This window comes from Trichoderma reesei, assembly GCF_000167675.1.
Source record: "Trichoderma reesei QM6a unplaced genomic scaffold TRIREscaffold_7, whole genome shotgun sequence".
Lineage (NCBI taxonomy): Eukaryota > Fungi > Ascomycota > Sordariomycetes > Hypocreales > Hypocreaceae > Trichoderma > Trichoderma reesei.
In genome coordinates, this window is record NW_006711154.1 from 684545 (window position 1) to 708454 (window position 23910).

At 53.9% G+C, this 23910-nt stretch overlaps 5 protein-coding genes across 5 annotated transcripts; 3 read left to right on the forward strand and 2 right to left on the reverse strand.

The window, feature by feature from the left end:
* Positions 1-689: 689 nt before the first annotated feature.
* On the forward strand, positions 690-3216 carry TRIREDRAFT_77154 (transcription factor-like protein; the record flags this gene model as incomplete). The annotated part of the gene is made up of 3 exons (XM_006964461.1): positions 690-1581; positions 1643-1854; positions 1931-3216. The coding sequence occupies exons 1-3, from the start codon at positions 1208-1210 to the stop codon at positions 3214-3216; spliced, it is 1872 nt and encodes a 623-aa protein (XP_006964523.1). The 5' UTR covers positions 690-1207.
* Positions 3217-5907: 2691 nt separating this feature from the next.
* On the forward strand, positions 5908-10341 carry TRIREDRAFT_47315 (uncharacterized protein; the record flags this gene model as incomplete). The annotated part of the gene is made up of 3 exons (XM_006964371.1): positions 5908-9647; positions 9738-10160; positions 10278-10341. Coding segments are annotated over exons 1-3 (4176 nt in total), but the record flags the coding sequence as incomplete, so codon positions are not given.
* Positions 10342-17427: 7086 nt separating this feature from the next.
* TRIREDRAFT_47317 (N-terminal binuclear Zn cluster-containing protein) lies at positions 17428-19815 on the forward strand. The gene is made up of 3 exons (XM_006964372.1): positions 17428-17772; positions 17895-18368; positions 18446-19815. Exons 1-3 carry the CDS (start codon positions 17707-17709, stop codon positions 19694-19696), a joined length of 1791 nt encoding a protein of 596 aa, XP_006964434.1. The 5' UTR covers positions 17428-17706; the 3' UTR covers positions 19697-19815.
* Positions 19816-20341: 526 nt separating this feature from the next.
* On the reverse strand, positions 20342-20941 carry TRIREDRAFT_106444 (uncharacterized protein; the record flags this gene model as incomplete). The annotated part of the gene is made up of 2 exons (XM_006964638.1): positions 20342-20384; positions 20523-20941. 2 exons carry the CDS (start codon positions 20939-20941, stop codon positions 20342-20344), a joined length of 462 nt encoding a protein of 153 aa, XP_006964700.1.
* A 733-nt stretch (positions 20942-21674) lies between these two features.
* Positions 21675-22421, reverse strand: TRIREDRAFT_106445 (uncharacterized protein; the record flags this gene model as incomplete). Its single annotated transcript, XM_006964639.1, has 1 exon — positions 21675-22421. One exon carries the CDS (start codon positions 22419-22421, stop codon positions 21675-21677), a length of 747 nt encoding a protein of 248 aa, XP_006964701.1.
* Between the last annotated feature and the right edge of the window lie 1489 nt (positions 22422-23910).

Sequence of the window (23910 nt, forward strand, 5' to 3'; positions counted from 1 at the left end):
TCTTGTCCCCTGTTCCTTGCGCCTGGCCACGCCTCCGAGTACAGCCTGCCGACGCAATACCTTGGCGGTACTTCCCCGTGTCTGTTGCTGCCCTCACGCACCCTCTTCCATCGTGCCCAGTACGCCCCCCAAAGGCATCCATCCAGCAAGTACCCAAGAGGTTCCCAGCCGGCAGCCTGTACGTTGCCTGCACGTCAAATCCTGTGCATGTCTGCATGTCTGTACCTCGTACCTGGCCCGATGGAGGCCTTGTTTGCCCTGCTGTCCTGTGCTGCAGAGGGACTGGACCCGACTGCATGCATGTACCTACTCGTAAAGGGACCCGTGGACGGTAAAGCCCCAGCCACAAGCCCGTCTGGTACCTGACCTATGGAGGTACCTAGGTAGGTAGGTTGAGCGCCTGCAGCCACTAGCAACCCAAGGCGGCTGCGATCCCTCCAAGCCCACCTCACCACTCACCACCCGCTGCCAGCGAGCCACTCCCACTGGCTCCCACTGGGCTCAACCACTGGCAGCGCCCAGCGTGTGCCCCCAGGCCGCCAGGGGACCCCCCTCCCCTCCCCCCAACCCACCGCCGCTCGCCTTTTTCTTCCCTCCGCCTCCTGTCCCCCGTTTCTCTCCTCCGTCTCCCCCATCGCCATCCTCGCGGCCATTGTCTCCTCCTTTTTTCCCTTTCTCGTGTGCTTTTTCTTTCTTCACGTCACTCTCTTAATCTTCGGCCATTTCGGTTCCCGTCACTCTTTCCGGGACCATTCCATTCTTTCGGCTTCATATCCCAAAGGCCTGTCAATTGTTGCTGGGTAGACTCCGCTATTTCCATTCGACCTCGCCATTGTTCCTTGCAAGGGTCCCAGACACCATTCTTTTCTTTCTGGAACTCGACGCCGTTCTCTCTCTTGGTTATACTCCCTGTCCTTGCCTACCTTACCTTAGTTGAATCATCAATCACCAAGCACCTGTACCTACTTCCAAACGAATTCGACGAGCGCTCATCGCCGCCGCTTCCTTCACGCTCATTCTTCTCGAGTCCACCGCTCCTCAGCCCTGACTTCCTCGAGAGAGAGTCTGGCAATCGTGTTGCTACACCTCGTCTAATTGGAAGCAACTACCTGAGTCTAGGGCTCATCCTAAGCAAACATCTCATTCGAAATCACCACACGACAATCGACTACAAACGACATTCGACCTTGACGCGTACTCAATCGCCATGGCTACGGAGATCGAGCAGCCGCTGGCTCTGACGGCGACAGTGGGCACGCCAACCGCTCCCAGCCCAACTGGATCTGCCATTCACCAATCCGCGACAGCATCCTCAGACGGTACTCCAGGTTCTGCCACAAGGCCCCTTCCTTCCCCTACCAGTGTCAATGGCCAAGCCAATGCTTCGCGCCGCCCACCGCGCAAGAGCACCCTCACGCAACAGCAGAAGAACCAGAAGCGGCAGAGGGCTACCCAGGACCAACTGACGACTCTGGAGATGGAATTCAACAAGAACCCGACTCCCACAGCCAGTGTCCGCGACAGAATAGCCGAGGAGATCAACATGACGGAGCGCTCTGTTCAGATTTGGTTCCAGAACAGGTACCTACTTAACAATCAATGGTATCAGCGTGGGCGATTCAGGGGCTGACATTTGTCATAGGCGAGCCAAGATCAAGATGCTGGCCAAGAAGAGCCTCGAGACCGGCGAAGACATTGATTCGATCCCCGAGTCAATGCGACAATACCTCGCGATGCAGGCAATGGAATCCGGTAAAGGCTTTGCTGGCAGCTATATGGGACGCACAGGCCTCCTCCCCTTTGGTGGCGGCAACATGCTGTTTGGCGGCGACCAGAGCGCGCAGGGCAAAGTTTGTACGTCTCCCCGAGTCTCATTGCAGTACCTACCTATAGTACCTCCCGGGCGCGCAAAGTACTGACCTTTGTCTAGTAATTCATCATCTGACTTGTCGCTCGCTGAGCATCGGCAAATGGACGCGAGTCGGACAGAACACCATGGATCTCATCATCTTCTACTCACCGGACAAGTGCACCATGACCTACTACATTAACAACGAGCAGGCCGGGTACAAGATCGAGTATCCCTTCTCCCACATCAAGAACATCTGGCTGGAGAACGCGGACAATGACATGAATAAGTTGGCGGGCATCTTCATTGAGCTCAACCAGCCGCCTTACTTCATGATGGATGCGACCTCGTCGACCACGGGCTTTGACTACGTCAGTGACTTTACCGAGGATCAACAGGCCTCGCAGTGCTTGCTGCATCATCTGGGCGGCAATCCCAAGGTGCTGGCCAACCAGCTGGCCAAGCTCGTCTCTCTGGAATCGTTCATGAACCGCCACAATCCCCACAGCATCCGACAGGTTCACGCGTATGCCGACCCCCATGCCATCTCTGCTTCGGCGCCAGTGTCTCCCACAGCTCGACCATCGTCGCAGCCCAGCTTCGGCGCGCCACCCATGGCCATGGCTCAGCAGCAATGGCAAATGGCCAACATGCACTCTGCGGCCGGCATGCGTCCCCAGGGCCACAAGCGACAGCGTAGTCGCTCGGTTCCCGGCCCCATTGATTTTGCCATGTTCCAGAACCAGCCGATGCCATCCTTCTACATCCAGCCCCCTGGGGAGATGGCTACGCAGCACAACCCCAACATTTACGCGCCAGTGCCGCAGCAGCCAAACGTGGCACACAATCTGAGGATTGACACGCAGGCGGGCTTCGGCCTGGACATGCGGCAATACCCCATGTCAGCCACGACTGCTTCGCCTTCCGAGTTCCCTCCAAGCCCAGGCTTTTTCCCTCCTGGCCCTGAGACCGCTCCCCTGGCGCCGTCAAACTACAGCACTCCCTATGGTAACGCGTTCTTGTCGCCCATGGTCAGCGCTGAAGCCAACATGCCCACAGCCATCTCTCCGCTCCCCTTCAACGGCCCTACCGAGCCGTCGATTGTCGAGCATTCGCCTCCCATGTCGATGATGGGTCGTCCTGGATCCTCGGAAATGTACATGGGTCAGGATGGCTCGTGTGCTGTGTCGGATGACGGCGCTAGCCTGAACGAGATGTACTCTAAGCACTCCATTAATATGCCACTGCACGAGCATTCGCCTGGGAGCTATGTGCAGCACTCCCAAGCCGACATCGATATGGACCAGCTGGTGCACTTTGACGCCGTTGATCCAGCCAGCTTGTCGCCGGAGACGATGCATCGATGATGTGACAACGATACTCGGTGACGTTTCTGGCTGCGTGCTTCTTTTGGCCGTTTCGGTGCCCATGGTGTTGTTTGGAATCATCATTACAGCGGGAGGGCGTTCTTGGGTGAACTTTTACCATTGGGACCTACATGATATCTCGGTTACAAGCCATCTTGGACCTCATCTCGCGTCGCATCCATTTCTGCCACATATTCCTCTCCCCTTCGTTTTCTTTTTCATTTTGGTTAGCTGCCAACAGCAGCCTAATACGCTTGGCTTGAGCTCCTTACATGCCATCACAAATGCGGCCATGACGATTCTGCATGACGGTACCATTCTTTAACATCGGTCATGCATGTCCGGTACAGCGATCGTACGAGTTATTTTTGCGCGTGGAGATTTTGCTCAGCCATATTCTTTTGTTCATCTACTGCCCGCGCATTTATCTCTTGTCTGCTTGGTGAAATCAGTCGTTGGATGTACCGCATCCATCTACTCCATTGTCTGCTTCTTCATTCTCCTTTTTCTTCGTTGTTGCCTATTGTCCGCCTCGTCTTTCGGCCAGCCGATGCGTAACTGCCTGGGCTACACACAGCCATGTCGCAATCGACGGAGCCTACCTAATTTTCTTCTGGGCGCAAATCATCAGCTAGGGGAGTTGTCTTTTCTTTCATTGTACTTTCATACCTACCCTGATATGGGTCGCAGCCCCGGAGGTGGTGATCCTTGCCAGGTGGTGTCTTCCCTTGCTTGTTTTTGTTTTCTGGCTTCTTGGCTTTTTGATGGAAAATCCGAGATGTCATAGGGATATATGGTGTAAGAGGTGGGAGACTTGTTTAAAAGTATAGTGGTGTGGTGGGGTGTCTGAGAAAGGAGGAGGCAAAGATCTCCTCAAAGTCGATGGCGAGGGAGAAGCATCGCACTCTTTCAAGTATCCGGGTAACTGTAGAGTTACTAGAAGTTGGCATCGCATGACTGAGGTGCCAACTGTGAGCTTTGCAATAGTACTTTCTTGACGTTCAGACCTTTGATGCTGGCTTGTTGTGCTTCGACATGTGTATGCTGTGGGTGTTACTCTGTCCCTGGAACTGTCGCAGAAAGAATCTTGGGATTCTCACGATATGACTCGCCCTTGTGTTACTCAAGCGACCCGTGGATGCGCTTCGCCACCACCAGGAGGGTAACACTGCTTGATGGACGCGATTGAGGATCAGTGGCAGTGGCTGAGAGCTGATGGATGTATGACATTGACGCCGTGATCTCTGTGGTACACAGGGTTTAGAGATGTCTGGTAAACACCTGACGTATTGTTACCTCCTTTACGAGGAGCAACAAGGTCTGGTATGACTCTATTCACGAGCAACGGTTGTGTTACCTTGATGATTACAGCTGCCAAGTTGACTGATTCCATGGCATTCCCCCTTCTTATCACTCAGCCATGTGACAGACTTTTCAATCTTAGCCTGCCCAAGGTGAGGAAGGCTTGGTGGAATAAGCAGGTGTAGAGAATTCCGTGGGGTCTCCGCATTTTCAAATCGAAGCTTGAACCGTCATGAATCGCGACTAGACCCAGATCCCAGGCTGTGATGGTACATACATACCTAGTAGGTATGTATATGGGTACCTCCAGTGGCAGGACATGTAGTCGTATCTGCTGGTAGTATTTTGGCAGGGACTGGAAGCAAAGCCTCTTGGGCCTCGTAATGCGGGTGCGTCATGTAAGCCGTGGCCCGTCTGCAGGCGCCGAATCAGAGAGCAGGCGGAAGTCCGCATGTATTTTGTCAACGAGCTGGAGTATTTTTAGCATCCTTGGTGAAGAAGCGCTGCAGCAAAACCTCTGGAAGTTGATGCAACACGATTTATCTACATGCTGGAGATGCGCAGGGTTCTTTCCAATGGTACTGGCGGTGGCTGACAGGCCAAGTTCACCTTGGTGTACCTCATGGAAAGGCAAGGCGCTTGAAGGCATCGATCGGACATTTTGAAGCCGCTCACTGCAGGTGTGACGTCTTGCCAAGTCGGTCGAGCCTTCTGGCTGCATGGATGCGAGGCTTGTGCCCAACCCACCAGCCAGAATGTTGAACATCCTCTTCCCCTTCGTTTTTGATTCTTTCTGCTTCACACATCCAGCCGTCTATGTCCTCTTATAACTAATATCTTATCCGGCATCTCTTGTGATATGCGTTTCCTTCAACTTCGATGCTGAGAGACGGTTTCGCTGCCGTCCTCCTTCCGACGACTGGCTGTCAGCGCTAAACCATCACGATGCAACATTCTCGGGATCAGCCGCCTCCACCAGGCGACAGCAGCCATGCAGAAACCATCGAGACTCAGCAGGGCAGCGTAGTGACGGAAAGCTGTCGGGATGGGGCTGATTCCAGCGCTTTGTTGTCAGCCGAGGGCATTCCGCCTAGAGTCGCTGGCCCCAGACGCTCCCACACAGAGCCCATTGTGCCTCATAGCATGACGCAGGAGCCAAAGAGACTCCAGGCAGGGCCGATATCGAGGCCGCGATTTCAAGAGCATCTGATCTCAACCCAGGGTCCATCCGAATCGAACATGGCTCAAGACAGGTCTCTGAGTGAGGGACTGCTGTCTTCTGCACCGACACCCGATAAACCCTCCTCGACCCGCGCTGTTAGGGAATTCGGGCGGAATAGGGCCGCCAAGGGGAAGGGGAAGAAGAGGCACTGGCTGCTCAGCTCTGAGTGGAAAGATCGCGCCGCAGCGACTGCTGAGAATGTCTTTCAAAAGATCGTCATGGAGACTATCCTTCGTCGCAAACCGCTTCTACCCTCCAAAGATGGGCGACATATCCCTCTCAATCCAAAGGGTGTTGGTTCGGGCGGCCTGATAGACGAACGCAGCAACAAGCCTTATATCAGCAACTTCATTCGCTCCAGTCGCTATACAGTATACGACTTCATACCGAAGCAGCTGGTTTTCCAGTTCAGTAAGCTGGGCAACTTTTATCTTCTTGTGATGGGCATAATTCAGGCAATTCCTGGCCTGAGCACGGTCGGCAGATGGACGACCATTGCTCCGCTTGCTGGCTTTGTCGCCTTCAGCATGGCCAAGGAAGGATACGACGACTACAGGCGATATCAGCTCGACAAGTCAGAAAATCGCAGCATGACGTGGGTCTTGGCACACGGCGTGAGAGAAGGGAGAGAGAGGCCTCGCATGTCTGGATGGAGAAATGCCCTGAGGAGAAGGCGGAGAAGCGGTAGGAAGAGGCCCAGAGGGGATGACGAGGACATCATCGTGCAGGATGTTCAAGAGGGGGCCCTTGCCAATCTGGACGAGACGAACGATTGGATGAATGTCCAATGGCAGCACGTAGAGGTTGGAGATATCGTGCGTCTCCGTCGCGATGAGCCGGTGCCTGCAGACATAGTGGTGCTTCATGCTACGGGGCCAAACGGCGTTGCTTACATCGAGACAATGGCCTTGGACGGCGAAACCAATCTCAAAGCCAAGCAAGCCTGCCCTCTCCTCGCAGAGAGATGCGGAACCGTCGAGGGGCTCCGATCAATCCAGGCCACCGTGGTATCCGAGGACCCCAATCTCGATCTATACAGCTATAACGGAAGGGTCACTGTTAATGGCGAAGGGACCTTGCCCTTGTCGATGAACAATGTTGTCTATCGAGGATCTACGCTGCGAAACACCACGATGGCCATTGGACTGGTGATTAATTCGGGAGAAGAATGCAAGATCCGCATAAATGCGAGCAAAAATGTCCACGCAAAGAAGCCAGCCATGCAATCTACAATCAACAAGATGGTCCTTTTCCAAATCACAATCGTTGTCTCCCTTGCCGTTGGATTCACCATCGGATACTACACCTGGCAGAGCAAGACAGAGGACAGTTCATTTTACCTCGTCCGCAGCGGTGTCTATGACGGAAGCGTACCGTTCAAGCAGATTTTCTTTGGGTTCCTCATCATGTTCAACACCCTGATCCCGTTGTCCCTGTACATCAGCTTGGAGGTAATCAAGATTGGCCAGCTCTTCTTGCTGCAGGATGTGGACATGTACGACCCAGTCACGGACACTCCCATGGTGGCCAACACTACGACCATCTTGGAGAATCTTGGCCAGGTCAGCTATGTGTTTTCCGACAAGACAGGGACGCTGACAGAGAACCTGATGCGTTTTCGGAAAATGAGCGTTGCCGGCGTCGCATGCCTCCACAACATGGACGCCCAAGAGGACGAGGCGGCTACCCCGAACAGAAGCGACTACGGAAAAGGAAAGCAGCCTATTTCGACTACACACCCGATGATGGCATCAACACAGGCTGAGGGTGACAACTACGAGACGGCAGCTCTTGGACCCTCCAGGCATTCTTCGACTACTTCTCATCTACAAAAGAAACCCGGGGCAAAATCGTCTGATGAAGCTTCATACGTGAGAACCGAGGAGTTGCTCGAGTATATCCGTCGTCGGCCCAACACCCCATTTTCCCAGAAGGCTAAGCAGTTCCTGCTCTGCATAGCTCTCTGCCATACCTGCTTACCCGAGACCAACGATGTCGGAGAAATCGAGTATCAGGCCGCATCCCCGGATGAGCTGGCCCTGGTCGAGGCGGCACGAGATTTGGGCTATATCCTTATTGACCGACCGGCTCAGTCCATTAGGCTGCAGACGCAGGATGCAGATGGAGTCCTGCAAACAGAAACTTACCAAGCGCTGGATGTGATCGATTTCAGTAGCAAAAGGAAGCGAATGTCCATCATCGTTCGCATGCCTGACAACCGGATCTGCGTCTTTTGCAAAGGCGCAGACAATGTTATCATGGCGCGCCTAAAGCTTCGTCAAGTGGCTGAGTCAAAGGCGAAAGATGCTTCTCGAAGGGCCAGTGTGAAGAAGACATTCGAGCAGGACAAGGCTATCAAGCGTATGAGCTCTCAGATTAGCAGGAGAGGCTCACAAAACAATAGCTTCAGACTGGCACGGAGCGTATCGACGACGGCTGGACTTGAAGGCTTGAGAAACAGCATCAACTTTAGGCGTTCCACGGACCTCAACCAGCTCCCCCAGGCAGAAGGGGTGGCCTCGTGGCTGCACAGGCGAAATACAGAGGAAATAGTGTCCCCCAGGACATCGACAGACGCACAACGAGGCCCTAGAAAAAGCTTGGGTCACATGCCGTCGTACGACCAAAGGGATTACGCTGGGGAAGACGACGAAAGGATAGACGAATCAGTGGCTGCGGATGAGGCGGCGATCTTTGAGAGATGCTTCCAGCATGTGGATGACTTTGCTGCCGAGGGCCTTCGTACTCTGTTGTACGCCTACCGATACATTGACGAGGAAGCCTATGCAGAGTGGAAAACCGCATATAAGGAGGCGGAGACGAGCCTAGTTGACCGCCAAGAGCGCATCGAAACAACAGCTGAGCAAATTGAAGAGCAATTCGAGCTTGCTGGTGCCACAGCTATAGAAGACAAGCTCCAGGACGGGGTCCCGGAGACGATCGACAAGCTGAGGCGTGCAAACGTCAAGGTGTGGATGCTCACTGGTGATAAGAGGGAGACTGCTATCAATATTGGGCATTCGGCGCGAGTCTGCAAGCCCTTCTCCGAGATATATATCTTGGATGCCTCCAAGCGTAAGCTACAAGATACTCTGATGACGACGCTGAACGAGGTTGCGCGGGGAATGGTGCCTCACTCTGTTGTGGTTGTGGACGGACAGACGCTGGCTGAGATTGATGCTGATGAAGAACTTGCTGCCCTGTTCTACGACCTGGTCGTAAGAATTGACTCTGTCATCTGCTGCAGAGCATCGCCCGCGCAAAAGGCAAACCTAGTCAAGTCTATAAGGCAGTTTGTTCCCAAAAGCATGACTCTGGCTGTTGGAGACGGCGCCAACGACATTGGCATGATTCAGGCGTCGCACGTGGGCATTGGCATCTCTGGCCGCGAAGGCCTTCAAGCAGCGAGGATAGCCGACTATTCCATTGCACAGTTCAGGTTCCTCCAGAAACTGCTGTTTGTACATGGTCGATGGAATTACATTCGAACGGGCAAGTATGTCTTGGCCACGTTTTGGAAGGAGACCTTCTTCTACCTTATACAGGCGCAGTTTCAGCGGCTCAACGGCTACACAGGCACGTCTCTCTACGAGTCATGGAGCCTCACGCTTTTCAACGGCGCGTTTACTTCACTGCCGGTGATTTTGCTGGGGATCTTTGACAAGGACTTGCGGCCGGCGACGTTGCTTTCGGTGCCGGAGCTGTATACCTTTGGGCAGCAGAGGAAGGGGTTCAACTTGCTGCAGTACCTGGGCTGGATGGTCATGGCTGTTGCGGAAAGCGTGGTGGTGTTTTACTTTGTGCTGGAGGCGTTTGACGAGATTCTCTTCACTGAAGACAACGGGCTCTATGCGATGGGGACGATATGCTTCAGCGTTGGTGTCATCTTCATCAACGTGAAGCTGCTGTAAGTGAACCCCACCACGAGGACATTCTCTATTTCCTCTATGTGTCAGGGAATGGGGAACATGCATCTAACATAGACCACCTCTTCTAGGGTACTGGAGTTTCACAGCAAAACTTGGATCCCGCTTCTTGGCCTTGCCATTGAACTCGCGGGGTGGTTCATTTGGAACCTCGTCATCTCTGCCGTGTATCAGCCAACAGTCGGTCCAATAGTAGTTAGAGACGACTTTATACAAAACTTTGGGCCTCGACTCTCTTGGTGGACAACGCTTCTCCTTGGGATAGTTACACCCATCACAATGGAGTTGGCCGTGCAGGCTATCCGTCGGGTGTACTGGCCTACTGAGCAAGATCTGATGCAGCGCATAGAGAAGGACGCCAATGCAAAGGAGATTCTGAAGAAATACGCTGCTGATGGTGCTGCAGACCTGGAAGCTGGGCGTACAGGTTCACAGGGCATCGAACTAGAGGAATTGGGACTGCGAAATGCTCAGAGGGAAGAAGGCGCTACGCTGTTGGCTGACCATGATGGGGGAGCAGAATCAAGTCTGGGTCCTTCGGCACAACCCGTGAGCGAGGTTCTGAGGGGCACCTCGGGGGACCTGGGGCAGAGAAGGTCGGTGAGGGTGAGCCATGACGACTATCGACCGCCGAGATTTACGCCGCCGGCGGAAGAGAGGGAGAATCCGCTTGAGGCTGTGGATACGAGGAGGTGAGGCGGAAGCTCCGTGGATGGAAGAGAGGGGGTGGTGGTGATCAATACGATAGAGAGTTGAGATGAGAATCTCCTTTCTATATTCAATTCCGCGACTTTGAGCGTAGAATGCTGTTGGGACTGTTGGCATAGCGATTTTTCTTCTTTGGGCAGATTCATGGCTGAGCGTATGTTTTGGGCACGAATGGAAGGCTGTGATGGACGATGACATGAGATATGAGAGCATGATTAACTTGGTACTTTGTTCTGGTAGAATATTTGGTTACATTTCAGGATTACAACGACAAGGGTTAAGCCATCATGATCTATCCGGCTACCTTTACCTGTAAGAGCAACAGCGGTGAATGAGTGCCTTGATATCTCACAGCTGTTCAATGACGGCGATACGATGTCCGCACAACACGAACACGAACACGAACCGCATTTCTCAGCACTCATCATCATCACCCACGCTCTCATCCACCCTCACCAAGACCTTGCCGCTCGCATGCAGCCCGCCTAGCCTCGCATACGCCTCCCTGGCATCCTCGAAGCGCCAGATGCTGTCCCTGACGACGCGGACGTGGCCTTGGCCCAGCATGTCGGCGATGCGCTGGCGGTCCTCGAGCGACGGCTCCATCATGGACACGCCCCGCCAGGGACGCCCTGCGCCGCCGAGCATGCGACTTACGGGCCACCACTCGTTGAGCTTCATCTGGTAGACGGCGCGGAGGAAGTTGGGAATGGAGAAGTCGGGGGGCTTGATGCCGACGGAGGAGTATGTGCCTGAGGAGACGAGATAGTTTGGTGAGCCGAGGTAGAGGGACTGGTGGCCGAGGGTGTCGATGATGGCGTCGAAGGGGTGGGCGTGGAAGAGGCTGGCGAGGTGGGCGGGGAGGTTGTTATTGTTGTTGTTGTTGTTAGTATGCGGATGCTGGTGCTGGGTGTAGTCGATGACTTTGTCGGCTCCGAGGCCTTTGACCATGCGGGCGTTTCTACCGCTGCAGATGCCCACGACGAGGCCCTCGGGACCGACGACCCGGCGGGCCATTTGCACGACCATGGTGCCGATGCCGCCGCTGGCCGCGTTGACGAGGACGCGGTGGCCGGGCCTGATGCCGGACTCGACGACGAGCTGGTGTGCCGTCATGCCGGTTAGAAGACAGCCCGCTGCGTCGGCCAAGGGCACCGAGGCGGGCTTGTGGACGGCGAACCGGGCTGGGATGGCGATGTATTCGGCCAGGGCACCGGTTCCGGTGGGCAGGGTGTGGCTGGCGGGGAGCATAGCCATGACTTTGTCGCCTTTGCGGAAGCGAGTCTGGGTGTTGACGTTTGTGTTGACATCTTGGCCCTTGTTGTTGTTTTCAGCGTGGGGATGCCATACGTCTTGGACGATGCCCGACAGGTCCATTTCCGGTACGCATGTCTTGCTGCGGAGAAATGCTGGTATGAGAGTCATTTGGAAGATGGCGCCGACGTTGAGGCCTGCAAAAGCGACCTTGAGCAGGACCCATTCTTCGGGGTGAGCAGCTTGAGGGGGAAACGCTGGAAAGGGCCGGGATGAGTCGAGGGATAGGACATCTGAGGGTGAGCCGCGGCGGGAAAATGTCCAGGCTCGCATTGCCGTGGCCATGGCGTTCAGTGTATCGCTGTTTGATATGAGTTGCGGAGAGCTCCTCGGTGTTTCACTTGAAGCCAACACCTTCTATGAGCACGGTTGCACCCATGGCTGGCGCTTGTGAATATATGTAGACAGCGGGAGAGCTAGAGATGAGAGATGAGCGAACTATCGCAATTTGAATCACATAGTTAGCTTGATGCTGGATCGCGGCCAAGGCTTGGGCTGAGCGAGGCTGAATGAAGCTTATTGTAGAGGGTTGCAACAACTTGCTGCCAGCTTGCAGGTGGCGTTACATGGAGAGCAACCCTCATAATGATCCCTTAGTGGTCGTGCTGTTCTTGTGTTCCCTCATGCTCTTCTATGCTCGCCATTTTGCTCAGTCGAGACTGCAGTCCAAGGGCCTGGAGCCACAAAGATGGAGGCCATTTCAGTGAGGTGGCTTCGAAAGTCTCGACCTCGGCTTGGTGGACTGGCGCAAAGGGGCTGTACAAGCCACCACATGTAGTCGACACAACCTTCTTATTCTGTCATCACGAGTCGCTTTCGAGTAGTAGTAGGGTGCGTGCCGCTGAAGCCACCAAAGGCTCAATGTAATACAAGTAGGTAGTACAAATAGAAAGATCCAGAGGGGTCAAACGGCAGCGGCTTGTTAAGCTTAAATCGAGGTCCTTGGGACCAGGTACAGTAGCAGCGAGCCTTGGACTGCTTGGTAGGGGAAGCTGCAAGGTAAAGAATCCGCTCTGCATCCATGTCACTATAGGAGGACCTGCATCCCTACATGTACTACTTGCCGTACCGTTGCTGGGATTAACGGTAGGTATAGGAGATGTGCTTCTGTGGGCCATGGGGTTCTCGACAGTAATTTGTGCCTGGTACCCCCAGACACCATGGAGGCCGGAGCAGGCTCCGGCATTGGAATATTGGAGCCTGGATTTGTCGGTTTCTCTGTGCTCTTGGAAATGAGGGTGCTTTGGATTCTCAAGAGTCTGAAACTGCGCTCTGCACGATATAATTCTGCTGCCTATCAGGCATCGAGAATCAAACCGCCATGGGCCCAGCCAACGCCTAGGTATCTTGCAGCAGGCACCGCAATTGCATGGGCAAGATAGATGTGATGAGTTCGCACATACATGTCGCCTAAACAGGGGTGAACCGTGTTTGCGGTTACAGTGCCGGCGAATGCTTGGAAACCCGGCCTATGATGCCCGAGCAACCGAGAAGGGGAGATTCGAGTCAGCGCACCAGGCGGAGGGCCACGCACGGTGTTGTTGACTCGGTACCGTGATGCCCAAAGAGACGGGCATGGCGTCCGAAGGTCCCAGAACACTCGGGCGCTCTCGCTCGCATATCAAGCTCTCGGACTACTTCACGTCAAAATGTCAGAGTCGGCTCCGAAAAGCACGTCGGCCTCGCTCTGAGCTAAGAAAAGACCGACTCATTTCGGCTGGAGCGTCCCTATCGGGGGCTTTGCCGTGGTCCCTCGTCTAGCAAGCTGTCACAGACGTCATCGAGTTATCGAAACTCGAAACAAACCACGCATGTAGAGGTAACCAGCAGTGAGTTGGTGGCACAATTTGTATGTCAGTCAGTACCTAGTGGTAGCAACAATGGCGTGTGCTTGGGCAGCATTCCATATTGCACAGCGGCAGTCCTTGGTTCCGGGCATTTTATGCATCAATGTCCCAAATAGAACCACCCTCTGGGCTGCATTATGATGTAGCACTTCGTAAGGTATTAGTCGTAGAGGTAGGTCAAGTCGACACCAATCCCGTGCGCCTTGTTTGGCCGCAATAGGGCCAAAGCCAAGGCCAAAGCATCAGCAGCCGAGTCTGGTGATGCGACTTCAATACTAGTTCAGCCCTCCGCAGGCCGTGGACATACAGTACGAGGACGGACGTTGCGGACTTGCGAAGCGGATTCGAGTGGGTTTATCCGACTCTCGGACGACGGCAAGGACCCGAACCCCGGGGCGCCTCCATGGAAGCGCTGGAGGCCAGCAGCCGCGCGCCCACACGCTGGGACTCATCAACTGTTCGACACTGGTCGGCCATGATGGCCGGGCTTCCTGGAGGAGCGCTGGCGCCACGCCGGTTTCTGAGAGGCGTCGATGGAGGGGTCGTAGCAGCGTGCTTGGGCGACGTCAAAGCCGAGCAAAACGAGGCCGTCCTGTTGGTCAGGGTCCAATCGGAATCACCTGAAAAGAGGTCAACTGGCTCAAGAGCATCGAAGAGTCATCCCTCGCTGATCGCGGCCCCACGTCCCATCTTCTGCAAACGAGGGACACGAACAGTCCGTTCATCAGGACCCGGAGAGTCAAACTTGGTCACACGCCAGGCCAAGATTTTGGCAGACGAGGCTGCGGTGGCTCGTTTGATGGCTCCCTTTTGTCACTATCATGGTTCGGATCCGACCTGGCTCCTAAAGGTTCCGATGCAGCTTTCAAAGCTCTCAGAGTCGTCCGTGAAGCCGTTCATGACATAGCACCATCGCCGTGCATGCCTCAACGAGCAGGTGTGCAGCCGCCAAATCGGCCATATCTTCCCCAAAGAGGCCTAACCGGAGGCCTTGCTGGAAATGAAGGCTTCGCGGGTTGACCAAAGCCACGGCCACGTAGTCCGCGTATAGCGTATAGCCTTGAGCACGTCGTAGCTGCAACAGACAGACGAAATTCGATGACTACCTACGCGCGGCCTTGGCCACGAATAGACGCAGCAAACCCGTTGTCTAACCGCTAGCACGGCATTCATCAAAGCAATCTTGCTCCTGAAATCAAGGCCTGAGTCATCATGTTGTAGCCTAGCCCTTCAGCCGCGCACTGCCACGCCTTGGGTATCGCCAAACCCCATGTGCCCCTGCAGGCCTTCGGGACTTTTCGACGTCTGTCTGATAATTTCTCGGGTGAGTCGACGGTGATCCATCACATAACGCAGGTCCAAGAGAAATGAGCCATGACGACGGTCTGGTTTTAGACTTTTCGGCTTACATGGACTCTTGATGCCTCTTGTTGCTTCCAGGGAGAGAATCGCAGGATAGGGCAGAGCCGAAAGAGGCTTGGTTGAGTCACCCACGCACCACAGAATAGACCATCTCCACCGTGCTCCGTCCCTGAGGCAGGTTGTCGTCAATTGGAAATTATACGACTGGTTGTCGTGAATCAACAACGCCAGGGTACATGCTGGACTCGTACTGGGTACCCGGTTAAGATAGCCAAAGACTTGGAGAGGGATGTTGTGCATGAAGCGAGAAAGAGGAGCAGAATGGGTGGCCGGAGTTGCGGGAGGCTTGTCTGGGTCAAATTCACCGGAAGCCTGAGTTGTCGTAGATGTCAAGGGTAAAGTAATTTGGCTGCCTGAGGCAATCCCGTCGTAACATCAGAGCTTATTGAAGCTTTGAGCTGGTAAGGTACATGTACAGGAGAACCTGAAGTCTGGTATCATTGCAAAGCGGCAGGTACGTGAGCGTATATAGCTGCCTTGTGCCTGCTGATCGCCTACGAGGACGAAAGCGAGCGAAAGGAAGGAATGAAGCAGGACAGAAAAAACAGCTCAATTCCGCTTCCTTCCTTTCTCAACACAACCTTATTACCTTACTCTGGTACCTTGGCTTCAGCTTTCTTACTCTCTCATTGACGTTTCGAGATCTTTTTTCCTCTCCTCCGTCTTCTTCCCTACGTCACTTTCATCATCTTCCGCAACGGCTCTTCACCTTCTATAGTCCTCCATCCTCTCTTTCTGTCTGTATACAGACACAAGGCCCAACTCAGCTTCTCAATCGCCCTAAGTACTGCCTATCTTCCACACCTGGCCCCCCGCTGCCAAGTTCGCCGCTGACCAACCAGCCGCCGGCTTCAGCCAGCTACTCTGGAATTTTCTCTCCGCGGCCTCCGTCTAGGCACAACGGCAGCGATAGCCGAGTACGCGAACCTCGATTTCGACTGTGACGCTTCTGCAAAGGATTGACGGCATTGACCCAACAACCCACCGTTCAGAGAGCTCACACCACGCTCGGCGAGGCCCTGTATTTGTCTTGCAGCTTCTTCTACCCAGACAGGCGCACGGCCGCTCGACGCACGCGATCACACGCACGCTGCCGCCTCCCACCAGCTCGGTATAGCCCGCCGCTGTATTATAAATTTACAAACTGCCTTGTACCTGGCGTCAGAACCGCTAGGCCCTGACGTCGGCCGCGCACGAACGGAATAACGGACATACAGAAGCTGTGGCGCTCAGCCAGCGTGTACTACCACCTTATATCCAAGCCCACGACTCTTCTCTCTCCGCAATTGGCACCGTCACACTGCTGCGGATCACTCCAGCAGGAAGCGGAAAGAGAGGGTCTTTTCAGCAAGGCTGCGGGAAAAGGGCCACGGCTTGCGGAAGGCACTCGAGAAGCAGCACTGAGCATCTCTCCGTTGCCGCCGCCGTCTCCGCCGTCCGGATTCCAGCCCGGACACTGGCGTCTAGCTGTCTGTGCCATCGAGTCCTGCTGCATAACTACCTGCGCCGGGTTGCCTCGCATCCGGCAGCGCACGGGTTTTGAGTCTGGTAATTCATTTCTCGGTCCCCAGCTTCATCTCCACCACCGCCCTCCTTCAATACGCGTATCGGGAACGGCCACCTTGGTCCGTTGTCCGGCTCCCTGGCTCGCCCGGACAGAAGAGAACTCTCCGGTGGCACTTTGTCCAGCACTCAGGGTCGAGTGTTCTTCCGCATCCCCGTAACTTCAGGTCTCCTCAGAGGCCTTCCTGCCATCAGCTCTTCGTTCTTCGATCAATTACCGCGACTCCGGACACCGACGTGCTGCTGCACACAGCCTCTTGCCCCTGTCTCGCAACAAGCAGCTCTGTCAGGCGATACCCTCCTTCTTCTTGGCTTGCTATAATTTTTTTTCCCAACGTGCTCTGCGATCCTCGAAACTCTTGTTTCATTCACACTCATCTCTGCCTGGCGCACTCGAGACCCTTTTTCTTTTTCTGATTCTTGCATTTCTCCTTTCTTCCTTTACTTTTGGCCTGGCTTACCCCCCCCTGTGGGTGATTTTACCCTTTTACCGCTCTCATCGTCAGACTTCGGGGTTTGGCTACGACCCGATCTTTAAACACCCCACGTTCTCCCCGCTGGTTGACATGTGAAATCGCCGGCGCAAACTTGGACATGTCGTCAAACGCTTCACCGGGACCTCACAAGCATCCCAGGATACTGGCTTGTGTTTTGTGCCAGCATCGCAAAATCAAGTGCGACCGGAATTCCCCATGTTCCAACTGTATCAAGGTGCGCGATTCATTTTTCTCCTTGATTGCTTGGTAGCTTGTAGCTACCGGGTCTAATCACATGTGCTGTCTGCCGCTCTTCTTTCCCAGCCTCGAACTTCGACCTCAAGCTTGTCATGGGCATCTTGTATGCGGAAATGGGAAGGAAAAAGCGACTCCAGCTCGTTGCCTAATCTTTGGATCACACGAAGCTCACATTGCCACAGGCCAATGTCACCTGCACTCCCAGCACCCCGGCGCCAGCTCGCAAGCGAAGGCGCCCAAACCAAGATCTCCAGGAACGCCTCGCGCGATGCGAGGAGCTACTCAAGCAGTATGCAAGTGGAACGGTGCCGATACCTGCTCCGTCTACTGCTCAACGGCCGTTACCACCATTACCAACAACGCCTTCAAATCCCAACTTGCCGGCTTCCGAGGCTCCCGTCGCCACGCCGGCCAGCGTCGATTCCACGCAGTCTCGTAATCCAGGCGCGCTCATGGTGAAGGAAGATGGCAACGTCCGATTCATGGATAGCTACATATGGGCTAGTGTGTACGACGAGGTGAGTGAAGTCACGGACACATGCGCTGGCCGGTATGAGCCAGGGCCTGGGCCGAGGGTTTCGAGACCAGCCCCCCGTCAACATTGCTCTACAATGTGTGCTGACTTTAAAGAGATGTACAGCTCCAGAAAATGCGGGATATTGTTGAGACGGATGATCCAGAAGAAACGAGTCTCCTTGGGTCGGACGAGCTCACTCCAGACAACAATGCAGACCTCGTGCTTTCTGCCGACGTGTTTAACACCAACATTGACGATCTGCAGCCCGACCCTATCCATATTTTCCGGCTCTGGCAGCTCTACCTCGACCGCGTCAACCCCCTTTTCAAAGTCATTCACGTCCCGACGCTTCAGCCGGTGATAATGGAAGCAGCGACGAATATGAGCGGCCTGCCTATGCACCAACAAGCTCTTCTTTTCTCCATCTTCGCCATGGCAAGCCTTTCAATGACTTCTGCAGAGAGCATACAAACCCTCGGCATGTCTCGCGAAGCCGCCATCCAGAAATTCAACACTGGTACCAAGGCATGCTTGATCAAATACAGCTTCCTCAAGAATTATAACATGACAACGTTGCAATCCCTCGTCTTATACCTGGTAAGTCTGATGAGATCTGACATCTTACCTTACCTTGATCTTGCCGTCTGAGAACTGTTGATTGACAAGATTTCTAGCTTTCTCTAGAAGGACGATATGACAGACATGCCCAATGGATCATCAGCGGAGTCATTATGCGTATAGCCCAGAAGATGGGCTATCACCGCGATGGTTTGCAACTAAACCTGACCCCTTTCGAAACCGAAATGCGCAGGCGTATTTGGTGGCAGATCATGATGCTCGATGCCAAATGCGCCATGATGTCTGGCCTCAGCCAGTCGTGGATGAATCACGATTGGGACACCAGGAGGCCCCTGAATCTAAACGATGCGGACCTATTCCCAGGCTCTACTGAGCCAGTCGTGGAGCGTGATGGCCCTACAGAAATGGCCTTCAGCATCGTCATTACGGAAGTATTCCGATTCAAGATGGAAACAGACGGCTCCAACGAGTCCCGTGCCTTCGAAGCTGCCATCATGGGCCAAACGCTCGACGACAGCGCGGACCCGGAAAACAACACCAAGGCGATATTCGAGAAATTCCGGAAAAAGGCAGAAAAACTGGAAGAGAGACTGCTGGAGATTGAAAAGAACATGATCGATGTGAGGGCAGGCAACGCCCACGTTGCGGCGCTTGCCATCCGGCCAATGCTCACTCATAGGTTGTCGGAGATGCTTGTGCCCATCCAAGAGCAGCCAGAATGGGGGACCGAGATATTTGGTCCCAAAGACAACTTCTTCAAAGTCCTGCTCATGATGATGGAGCATAAGATGGAGGCGCACGAGCAAATGGTGGCAGCCGGCTTCCAGTGGTTCATGAGGTTTCACTTTCAGCTTGATGCCTTTGCAGTCTTCACGGGCCTGCTTCACGATCGCCCGATGGGAACACTGGCGGACCGCGCCTGGGAGGTTATGCGCAAGGTTTACGCCAACCATCAAGAATTCTCTGACATGACCATCAAGCCACATGCGGCTCAAGCTCAATTTGTGCTCAAAGCCTGGCGAGCGCGGGAGCTGGCCTACGCCCAGAATGGCCAAGTGATTGAAACCCCGAGCTTCATCAATCGTCTTCGGGAATTGGTGCCCTGCAGCGATTCCAAGTCGTCTGGGCAGGGTTCTGTGACTTCTCCCGCGACCACGGTGACACCTCAGCAACAGCCACTCATGGGTTTCAACCAGTTCCTCGGGGGGTACCTTGATGTTTCCACAGTGAATTGGGACATGTTTGGAGAATTGATGCCAAGTAGCGGAGAGCAACTCTCCGCCGCCATGTTTGATGGCTACACCATGGGCAACCTCGATATGGGCAATATGGGCCATTTGGGCTAGGGGCCACCGTCTTCTAGCCATCATCTGTATTGAACAAATATGGGCTGCGACGAGGACAATAGGGCGTCTGTATGCATGGGCATGGGAACTAGGCAGGAATGCAGGGTCCATGCATGTGTTGGAGAACGCTCTGATTGCACCTGAATACCGATCCGTTGCATCGTGAGCATCCTTTTCTTACCCTCCTCTTGGAGGCTTTGTTTTTTTTTTATAACTGCTTTCATCTCCTCTAAATGCTTCTATAACGGGAGTTTGGCGTCGATATAGAGTTGGTCTCCTCTCTGCGATTGGCACGGATTGCCACAAACATAATCATGTTGCTTTTTTAGTGTCGAGCATAGGTGATGTCGACACGATTACGTGTACGATCAATGGAACCACTCCTACGTCTCTTGCGTATCCTCTCTTAGTAAACAGCACATGTCAATTTGCCACTGTACAAATGCATGATAATTGGCATGATGGGATGGTGTACAACATGATGGGGGCTCGTATGAAGTGTATATACAGCTCTAATCCTGGGCTCAGATCTAAGGTACCATCTCTTGCTCATTGAAGTCGAAGCATTGTCCTTGACTCGTTTGATAATCAACAGCGATTCGACCGACGTTTTGGGGAAACATCCAGCCAAGGCCTCACTGAGAGCTAGTAGGTCCATTGTTGATATGATGCCGTACTGCGCTTGAGCCTGATGGTATAGTGTTGTAGACTACAGCGTGATGCGACTAAGATTTGACTTCATCGAGATATATCATGTTAGCAAAGGCCTTGGGGAGGAAAGAGGAGGAGAGATCTGGGTTGTATGCAGCCAAGCGACGTACGCTACTTTTTCCCACCAGATCGTGATTTGCCACCTGACTGTTTCTTGCTGCCGAAAGGATTCCAGTTCGACGGTAGCTTCTTGATGACGGGATCAACGGCCGTGACAAGAATCTTCCAGAGAGGAGGCAGAACGCGTCGCGAAAGATATGCAAGATTCTGAACTGCCCAAGAGAGAACGGCAAAGATGTGCTGCTGGACGAAGCAGGCGAACAAGCTGATGCAGAAGACGACGAGGAAGAGAGGCCAGAAGAACTGGATGATTGCGAGGGCGTCCCTGAAGAAGTTGGATATCGCGGCGAAGGAGGAGCGGATGAAGGGGAATGAAGGGGGAGGAGGGGGGCGGGAGAAGATGTGGGGGATGGTGAAGAGGGGTTTGGGGATGGGGGTTGGTGAGCGGATGAAGAAGTAGCCGGCGAAGGACATTTTGAGACTTGAAGATAGAGGATTTGAAGTTGCTTGGGGAGGTGATTACTTGGTGGTGGTTTTGATAGTTGAGGAGAGCTTGGCCGGCGAGGCTTCTGGGGGAGATATCGATGGAAGGATGGTGGGAGTTGGAGGATTTATGGGATGGAGAGATTGTTTCCCTTCCTTTGTCTCTTCTTATTTGTGAAATCCCCTTCTTGGGCTTCGAGATGCCCAATTGGCACGGGCAAAACAGAATACAGTGAAGCTTCTTTCTTCTAGATCTTTAGAAGAACACAAGGCTTTTGGAAAGTATCTGAACAGAAAGTTCTGCGGGTCAAAGCGAAGTCAGAACAAAGGAAATAGTGGAAACGATCCTAGAACAACTCTTCAGCACAAGCATTGAATACAATGGCGGTGTTCATTGTTGAACAGAGTTTGTCACAAAGTCGCAGGCAGAATAGAGTTTAATCAGATGAGGGTGGCATATTCTCTCTGTTAGAGGAGTGACCCCGACGATGATGATGTACCCGCGACCCTATAACCCTTTGATAGAACAACAATAAACTGACGTCTTTACCGTCGATGTCGTACCCTTTCCCTTAGAAGGCGTAATAAAAACATATCAACTCGATCCCATTATCCGCCAGATTCCTGTTAAAAAGAAAGCCAATCATTTCTCGGTACATCATCGTAAAATATCGTCAGGGGGGGCGATGCTTGGCCTTCGCCAGAGCATGGGAGAACTTTAAAGTTACTCCTCCTTGTGCTTCGCAATGAGAGGCTCCTTTCCCTTGCCCTTGTAGGAAGAGCCAGAGTCCTCGGTAGAGTCCTCGTTGTTCTCGGCCTGCTCGAGCATCTGGGCTTGCTCCTCCTCATCGGGGAAGTGGTCGAAGGCCTCAGGGAGGTGCTCCTGGAAGCGACCGCCGTGGACACGACAAGTCCCCATTCCGTAGACGGGCTCGGGCTTGCGAATCTCGACGAGGCCGTCGGGATGCTGGAGGATGGTGGTGTCTTGGAATAGATTGGTGGTGGTGGCGGTTTCGAGGTCATTGTCGTCGTGGCGCCAGCCAGAAGCCTCGCCGACTTCGTCGACGCCGAAGATGGGGAAGCGGCCGGCAGGGGCGTCGTCGCCGTTGGTGGCGTCGTCGTCGGCTTGGCCTCCCTCGAGCTCGCGGCGGAGGGCGTCACGACGTTCCTGGCGCTTCTCGCGGCAGCGGGCGACGCCCATGGCGATGGCGCAGGGGACGACCATCATGAGGAAGAGGCCGACGATGCCAAAGGCGATGGCGAGATAGAAGCCGCGGTTGTTGGGGGTGGGTTTGTTGGCGGAATCAGCCATGTTGATGAAGATGGATCGATCTTTGTTGCGAGGTCTTAGTTTGACGAGTCCGGGGATGATGATGAAGTGGAAGAGAATGTAGTTTGGTAGGGCAGGGTGGAGGGCTGCGCGTGGGAGGAGGAAGGGGAGGACGATGGCGAAGATGACGAGGAAGGTCATGACGGTGACTTGGACAGTCGAAGGAGGAGAGAATACCTGGAGGACGAGGAAGAAGGGCGTGGAGTGGATGGGGAGAAGAGGCTGCAGAAGAGGCAGAGGAGGAAGAGAGGAGGAGGCGAGAGGAGGCCAGCCCTCGACTGCGATGACGATGATGACGATGAGGTAGAAGAGCTCTAGGAGGAAGGAGACGAGAGGCGGCAGATGATTGATGAAACAATGAAGATGGAGATAGGAGATGGAGAGAGGAGGGAAGACCAGATGGAAGAGGGCGAGGGAGGAGGAAGACGACGACGACCAGAGCTCAACGTACCTTGTGTGCAGCTGCTTTTCAGATGGAAGGAGGCAAGATTGCTTGATGAGCAGGAGGTGAAGAAGTGTTCAACTCAGAGTCAGATGGAAGATGTGCGTTGACGATTGTTGCAAAGAAAGCGAGAAACACGAAAACACGTCTCTCGAAAACGGAACGAAGGTGAGGAGGGAAGAAGCTTCGAAAACTGGGAGCTCGGTGGGCGCCAGGCTTTCTGCCAGCTGCTTGGCTTGGAAGGGGGATGCCGTTGGGAAGGTCGAGTGACTGCGTCGAGGGCTGGCAGCTGTTGTGGTGGAGTGGCCACTCAGAGGCGTGCGTTTCCTTGGAGCCCCTGATTTCTTTCGCCTCAGCAACAACTTGGATTTTCATGGAGTATTGGGACGATATTGACGGAGTGAATTGGCTCTGATATACTAGCTGTTTACGAAGGGAAAGAAAGGTGGGTGTGCTGTGCATTTTGCTGCATCACTGCTGGTCTTGATGCGTGCTGCGGTTTGCTTCGACGAGGAGGCTGCTGGGATTACTCACTGTCTCTTTGTCAACTCTTTTGTTTCGCATCTCTGCCTATCCAAGAAACCACCACGCGCAACGAAGTCTGATCGACGTCTTGATTCATCAGCACGACAACAAGTTTGCATCGATTCTATCCGGAGTCTCTATTCAGAGCTACATCCCACGAAGACAACCATGCCTTCGATTTGGGAGATGGCGAGCCGCATCGCCATGCCAGAAGAGATCCGTGTCATCCACCACGGCAACGCCTTCGCTTGCCTGCGAAGAATCCTCCGTCTGCCAGAGTGCCGCGTCGTCTTTGCATTTTGCCTTTGGGTGCTTCTCCTTTGGCTGGCGGCTTGTCACTACAAACGCTTCACGTTGACCCCTTTCTTTCGGATGGTCAACAGGAACTTTGCCTAAGGGCCTTGGCCCTGGAGAAGTCGTCTCTTGCTGCATTTTCTACATGGCAAGGGTTTCCTGAATCTCGTTCAAGGTATGGCAATCTTCCAGCACAGCATCTGAATGATCGACTCTCGGCGAGTAGGTCATGGTCACTGACTTTGATTTTTTGGCGCATGCAGACATTCTTGGTCATACGAATCCGAACCCGACTACGAGTCACGTTTCTTTGACTTTATCAAGCCCAATGAAACAAGCAATTACGATCGTACTTTGACACTTCTCCAT